The sequence below is a fragment of the Myotis davidii genome, unplaced genomic scaffold (genome assembly GCF_000327345.1).
Source record: "Myotis davidii unplaced genomic scaffold, ASM32734v1 scaffold329, whole genome shotgun sequence".
In the NCBI taxonomy this organism is placed as follows: domain Eukaryota; kingdom Metazoa; phylum Chordata; class Mammalia; order Chiroptera; family Vespertilionidae; genus Myotis; species Myotis davidii.
The window spans coordinates 2,233,229-2,239,994 of NW_006300374.1; the positions used below are offsets into that span (position 1 = coordinate 2,233,229).

The 6,766-nt window shown below is 46.5% G+C and overlaps 1 protein-coding gene and 1 non-coding gene across 2 annotated transcripts; both read right to left on the reverse strand.

Moving 5' to 3' along the window:
- Positions 1–1,102: 1,102 nt before the first annotated feature.
- On the reverse strand, positions 1,103–4,902 carry LOC102755057 (chromosome unknown open reading frame, human C7orf55). Its single transcript, XM_006777116.2, has 2 exons — positions 4,664–4,902; positions 1,103–1,409 (listed from the first exon to the last, which is right to left on the reverse strand). Exons 1-2 carry the CDS (start codon positions 4,799–4,801, stop codon positions 1,206–1,208), a joined length of 342 nt encoding a protein of 113 aa, XP_006777179.1. The 5' UTR covers positions 4,802–4,902; the 3' UTR covers positions 1,103–1,205.
- A 416-nt stretch (positions 4,903–5,318) lies between these two features.
- TRNAR-CCU lies at positions 5,319–5,391 on the reverse strand. Its single transcript has one exon. It is a non-coding gene; the product is annotated as a tRNA-Arg (tRNA).
- Between the last annotated feature and the right edge of the window lie 1,375 nt (positions 5,392–6,766).

Sequence of the window (6,766 nt, forward strand, 5' to 3'; positions counted from 1 at the left end):
AAAGATCTCATTTGATGTTTAAAAGCAATTCTGCAGATGTGAAAATTAAAGGCAGGCAGGAGCAAGCTACAGCTTAATGAATGTGCAGGTTAAGAAAAAAAAGATAATAAAAAAAAAAGATTCCAAAAAAAAAAAAAAAAAAAAAGGCTAAAGGAGTTCATCACCACCAAGCCAGCATTATAAGACGTGCTAAAGGGATTGCTGTAAATAGATTGCTGAGGAGAAACAGAGAGAAACCTAGCCATACAGAATTAAAATGGATATAAATAAGTACCTCTCAATAACAACCCTACATGTAAATGGATTAAATGCTCCAATCAAAAGCTTTTGGGTAGCTGAATGGATTAAAAACAAAAACAAAAAAACATGACCCAACTATATGCTGCCTTCAAGAGACCCACCTCAAAACAAAAGACACACACAAGATGAAAGTGAAGAGATGGAAAAAAATTTTCCATGCAAATGGAAAAGAAAAAAAGCTGGAGTAGCAATACTTATATCCAACAAAATAGACTTTAAAAGAAATCATGCTAAGCAAAATAGGGAAGTTGGAGAAAGATAAATATCATACAATCTCACTCAGTTGTGGAATATAATGAACAACATAAACTGATGAACAAAATTAGAACCAAAGTCATAGAAGCATGGAACAGACTGTACAACCTATGAGGGAAGGCGGAGGTGATGGGGTAAGAGATCAACCAAAGGACTTGCATGCATACATATGAGCAAAACCAATGGACACAGACAATACTGGGGGTGAGGGCTTGTGCTTGGGGGAGGTGGTGGTGGGAGAGAGGTCAATGAAGGAAAAAAAGAGACTCATGTAATACTTTAAACAATAAAGAATTAAAAAAAAATATAGAGCCAGACAGGGGGGGAATATTCTAGAAGTAATCCTGTTATTTGCAGATTTTTAATATTTCCTACAACTTTTGTGATACCATACTATGTTAGTACAGTGTTGGTAGTATTATTAAACTTAAAATCCTTTTATTCTTGAAATATTAATGTTTATTGCATGTAACATCATTATATTTAAGATCTTTTTCTTGAAATAAGAAAAGACTTAAAAAAAGAAACACTTGGACAACAAAATTATAGAGAAAAACACTAAACTTTAAATAAAATTTAATGATAAATACATATCGATAGAAATAATTAAATTCTTGTATGAAGGCAGCATCCAAGGAATCTCTTCATTTTCATGGCTCCCAGCCCTTCCCTCCGGGCTGATGGGGCAACTTGAGACCCACTAAGCCAGCTGCCTCTTCCACTGAGTGCTCACCCTTCCCATGAAATTCCTGATGAAGGGCCACATGTTCACGGATGCTACGGAGCAGGCAGAGATAGGTGGCAGCTTGGAAATGAAGCTCATGTTGGGCTCTGCACAGCTTCTCACTGGTGACCTAGAGAAGTAGCAAAGTCAGATACTTTATCAACAGCCCAGCTAAAGGCCTAAGAGTAAGATATAATAAACATTCTCTAGAATGAAGGAAAATTGCAGAGAGGAAATAGAAACCTGTATTTGTGTATACTTAAGATATATAGAGGAACTCTATAATTGTGATGATTAGGAAAGCTGACCTCCAGTTCACTGACAAGTTTTACACCAGGTGGCTCAGTTGGTTAGAGCAACGTCCCAATAGGCCAATGTGTCGGGTTCCATGCCGTCAGGGCATATACAAGAAGCAAGCAATGACTGCATAAGTGGAAAAACAAATTGATTTCTCTCTCTCTTTCTAAAATCAACAAATAAAACTTTTTTTTAAAGGTGGGGAGAAAAAAAGAGTTTTACAAAGTTTCACTGGAATGTTTCACTGAGTGATTGCACATTTTAGAAGTCATCTAGTTTCAATTCTCTAATTTTACAAATAAGAAAACTAAAGCCCAGAGAAGCTGGGTGGTTAGTTAATGGCAGAGGTGGGTAATTATAATCAGGTCATGATCATTAATATCACTTCAGAAATATAATGTAGAACTTTCTCCCCTTCAAACCAATGATGGGCTGCTTCTTATGACTGTGGACTTTGGTTAATGTGGAATATGCCTTTCATTTCAATGAAAACTTAAAACTTATTTTGTCTGTAAAATAATAGCCTTGTCCTCAATAGTAACAAAATGGTTTTGCATATAAAATATGCACATATTCATATTACTTGTACTCACTCTCACAATTTACTTATCCACCTGAAAAATCTGGATTTTGATAACCTTAAGAAGCTGGAGACTTCATAGCCATTCTGAAGTTCTCTAAACCCTGTTTCTTCTTCATCATAATTTCCAGCTGAAGGAAATTATTTCACTGTTCTTTATTTGACTAGTTTTGAGGTTGTGAGAAAGGGGCAGGAAGGTAGAGATGGAGATGTGTGCATAGCCTCAAATGACTTAAGGAGCCCTGTCCAATGTCCGTTAATCTCTGGCACCACTGCCTACAGAATCCCCTTTCTTTAACTTTTATTTAAATACCTAGGGTTGGAATCTGTAAACCAGAGTGTGGCTTAAGATCTGCAGATCACATATGGGAAAATGCCACTCATAAGCTGCTCAAAAAGGCAAAATTCATCTGCTTCAATAAACCTAATTTTTTTTTTTTTTTTTTTTAGAGTGGGAAGGAGAGAGAAACATCAATGTGAAAGAGAGAGATTGATCAGTTGCCTCCCGTATCTGCCGAGACTGGGGATTGAACCCTCAACCTAGGTATGTGTCCTGGCCGGGAATCAAACCCGAGACCTTCCGGTGCACGGGCTGACATTCCAACCGAGCCACACTGGCCAGGGCAATCAATTAAAATTTTTTTTTATAATTAAAAATTTGAGATTAATACCATGTCAAACATCAACAAATGGTAATACCCATGTGTATAAACCTAAATTGATAGGATTTGAAACAAGAATTGTTAATATAGGACAGTGGTTCTCAACCTTCCTAATGCCGCGACCCTTTAATACAGTTCCTCATGTTGTGGTGACCCCCAACCATAAAATTATTTTCGTTGCTACTTCATAACTGTAATTTTGCTACTGTTAGGAATTGTAATGTAAATATCTGATATGCAGGATGTATTTTCATTGTTACAAATTGAACATAATTAAAGCATAGTGATTAATCACAAAAATCGTATGTAATTATGTGTTTTCCCATGGCCTTAGGCGACCCCTGTGAAAGGGTCGTTCGACCCCCCAAAGGGGTCGCGACCCACAGGTTGAGAACCGCTGGTATAGGACAAGAGAATACTGACCTTGATTTAGGCCTTAATCATAAGGAGTCTGAAGACAAGGGTCAATCAAAATGTAGCAGTATGCCTTGCCAGTGTGTTTCAGTGGACAGTGTTGGCCCTCATACAGAAGGCTCCCGAGTTCGATTCCCAGGGAAGGGCATGTACCTGGGCTACAGGTTCAATCATCAGGAGGCAACTGGTCATTCGCTCTCTCCAATGCCCTGCCTCCCATCCTTCCACTCTTTTTAAAAAATCAATCCTCAGGTGAGGGTTAAAAAAAATAAATATAACAGTAAATGAACCATGAGAGAGACCAAAAGAGCCCGGCCGCGTGGGTCAGTGGTTGAGCGTGGACCTATGAGCCAGGTCAGAGCACATGCCGGGTTAGGGGTTGCAGGCTCCATCACAGTGGGTGCAGGAGGCAGCAGATCAATGATCCTCTTGTCGGTTGCTAATATTATGACCTTTGAACAATTAGCTAAATGTTAGTTCTGACATTTTGCATTCTAACTTCCATGGCTCAGAAATTCAATATTTAGGTTAATGATCTCCAGTTTCCCACATTGTTCAAAGTACGGCAAGTTTCCTTCCACAGAGCCAAACTGACGCTCCGGTTTATTATTTCTGAGATAGGCTGCAATCTCTCCCCAAGCCAGACCCTGACTTCAAAGGCGTTCATTAATGGACTCTCGTTTGGGAAGTAGGGAACCTACATTTTAGTTCTCATACGTGTCCTTGGGAGGGTCACTGTCCCCGAGTCTCAGCTGCCCCATTTGAAAAATGAAACTATCTTTCATCGCTCTTGCCCAAGGGTGATATGGAGTGTGGACTTCACAAAGCGATTTCTCAAGTATGTTTCCCCATATGTTCCTATGTATCAGCTACGGAAGGACAACATGTATCTGGACATACATGGCGCTCATGTCATGACTGACAGTGCAACCTCATTACAAGTTCCTGGTTCCGTCCTACGAGGCGCCACCTGTTTGGTGCAGGGGATGAGTCAGGTAAACAGTTCCCGATCCTCAGGAAGCTCCCAATATTTCATGTCCTATTACAGTTTCTCTTTCTGCCTCAAAACTTGCTTCTGAAAATCGCTTCATCGGGGAAAGGGCAAGAAATGAAGAGATGCGGCGGCGGCGGCCCCCACCCGCCCCAGGGCGTCCACCTCTTCTTTTTCCCTCCGACTCTCTCCTTCATTCTGCAAAGGGCGGCCAGTGGAACCCTCGGGGCCGGCTCCACCCCGGTGACTGCGCCCCCGCGGTCCGGGCCAGGCTCGGGGCTGAGGCCGTGGACCCGAGCCTAGACGGGTGGAGCGGGGCCTTTTGGGCCGGAACCGGCGCTGGGTGGAGGGTCGGCCTCAGAAACGCGGGCGCTCAGGCCCGGCGCTCCCTCCCACCCCGGGGAAGGGACGCTGGAGCACGCGGACACGGGCCTCCGTACCCGATGTGCTCGGAAAGCCTTCACGAGGTACCGATAGGCTTCGGTGTCGCGATAGGGTCGGCCGGTGCCGGCGCTCATGTAGCGCAACTCCCGCAGAAGGCCTCGCAGGGTGCGCGCCGGCGGCCCGAGCGCCGCCATGTTCCCGTCCTCGGAGCCCGGTGCCCCACGACCCCTTTACCCCCAGCCCCGCCGCCGAATGGTACGGTCGAACCCAGCCTGCTCCTCTCCTCGACGGCTCAGAAGTGGAAGGGCTCACTTCCCTCTGCGGAGCCTCACGAGTCGAACACCGAGCGCGCCTTGAAGCGTTAAGGGGAAAGCAGCGGAAAGCCGAGCCGTGGCCGGGCCGGGCCAGACAGCAGGGAGGCCCTCCGGACTGTGCCATTGGAGATGCCGTTCGCTTAACCGACCTTTCCAGCCTCGAGAGAGAGCGAGCCTGGCGCGAATGGGTGTTGATTTGAAACAGAACACGCTGAGAAGACATATTCAACGTATTGACTTCCCAAAATCAGAGGCGGAAAATGGAGTATGCTGACTCTCGTAAACTGTAACCTAACACCTAGGGGAACCACACATACATGTCTTATTTATAAAAAGTAAAGTTAAGTTAGCGTATTTCACTATAGATGCTTAAGAAAGGAAAACAAAAAAGCCTCACCACCCCAGATGGGACTCGAACCCACAATCCCTGGCTTAGGAGGCCAATGCCTTATCCATTAGGCCACTGGGGCTTCTGTGAACGATGGCCTGAAACAACGTATTCAATTTTTTTTCCTTTCGTACGTCATCCTCCCTGATGTTCCTTTCGAGCCTATCCTGGGAGACCGCATCTAACATCCGTATGAGGGCCGAGGCATGCCGGGAGTTGTAGTTAAGAGAACAAAAGGCTGCGTTACAGCTCCAAAGACTTTACCCTCCAAACGGCAACGTCGCGCCCAGCGGAGACCGGGCGCGCGCACGGCCGGGCAGACGCGTTCCCCGCGGGGTGGTCCCCGCGCCTGCGCAGAAGCAGACTTGCGACGTTGCGGAGCCGGGCGCGCAGGACACACTGCCGAGTCTCCGTGAATCGCCCTTTTAGCCTCTGCTCCGTGGGGTCCGTACCGGAAACAGCCGGCCCCTTCCGGTTCCAAGGCTTTCCAGACTGACTTTGCGCCTAGCCGACCGTTAGGTGGCGCGAGCCGCGGTCACTGTCTGTTTCCGGGTGAAGGGCTGAGGCCATTTCCGCAGGGCCCGTGGCGGCTTCGGATGTGTGCCTGGTCTTCCGGTTTGGCTGTTCCGGGATAGACATGGGCGGGCTGGGAGCGTTAGGCATGTGTTACCTAGAAATGGCCGGGAGTGAGTTCATTTTCCTGGGTCTGTTGCTCACTGGGTAACTCGGACAAGCCGCTTCTCTGGGACACGGCGGTCGCTAGCCCTTGGACACAATCCAGCGGCTCCCCGCGGCCTCTGCGTGTCCCGACCCCGGGACCGGCCTGAACCGAGCCTTGTTTCAGCTTCATCGCTCACGGCTCCCTCTCACCTTCCGCCCCAGGTGTCTGGATTGATGGTTTTCTTCCCCACCGTGTTACTCTTTCTGCCTGAAACTTAGCTTTTGTATTAATCTCCTGTTTACCTTGCGGGCCTCAAGTTTCTTAGGGAAGTTTAGGCCAGGCCCTCGCAGGCCATGTGGCGAGGTTAGAATGACTCACTGCACCTCTCCGGGCTCCTCTGGATGACCTCTGTGGCTTTATTTACTTACAGCAGGTTACCCACGGGTCAGCTCCATCATCCCCGCATGAACCAAGATGCCACTCTTCAGGCCAGAAATGCCCACTCGACCAGGGCTCCCCAGGTCCCTGTCAGGGTCCCTTTCCTGTTTTGGCTGCAATCCTGACACTTCCAGGATTAATAGACGAGGAAACTGGTGTGACATGAAAGAATGAATGACTCCCCGTTAAACACATAAAATATTCATTTTTATCAGCCGAAACTGGTTTGGCTCAGTGGATAGAGCATCAGCCTGAGGACTGAAAGGTCCCAGGTTCAATTCCGGTCAAGGGCATGTACCTGGGTTGTGGGCAGGCACATCCCCAGTGGGAGATGTGCAGGAGGCAGCTGATTGATGTT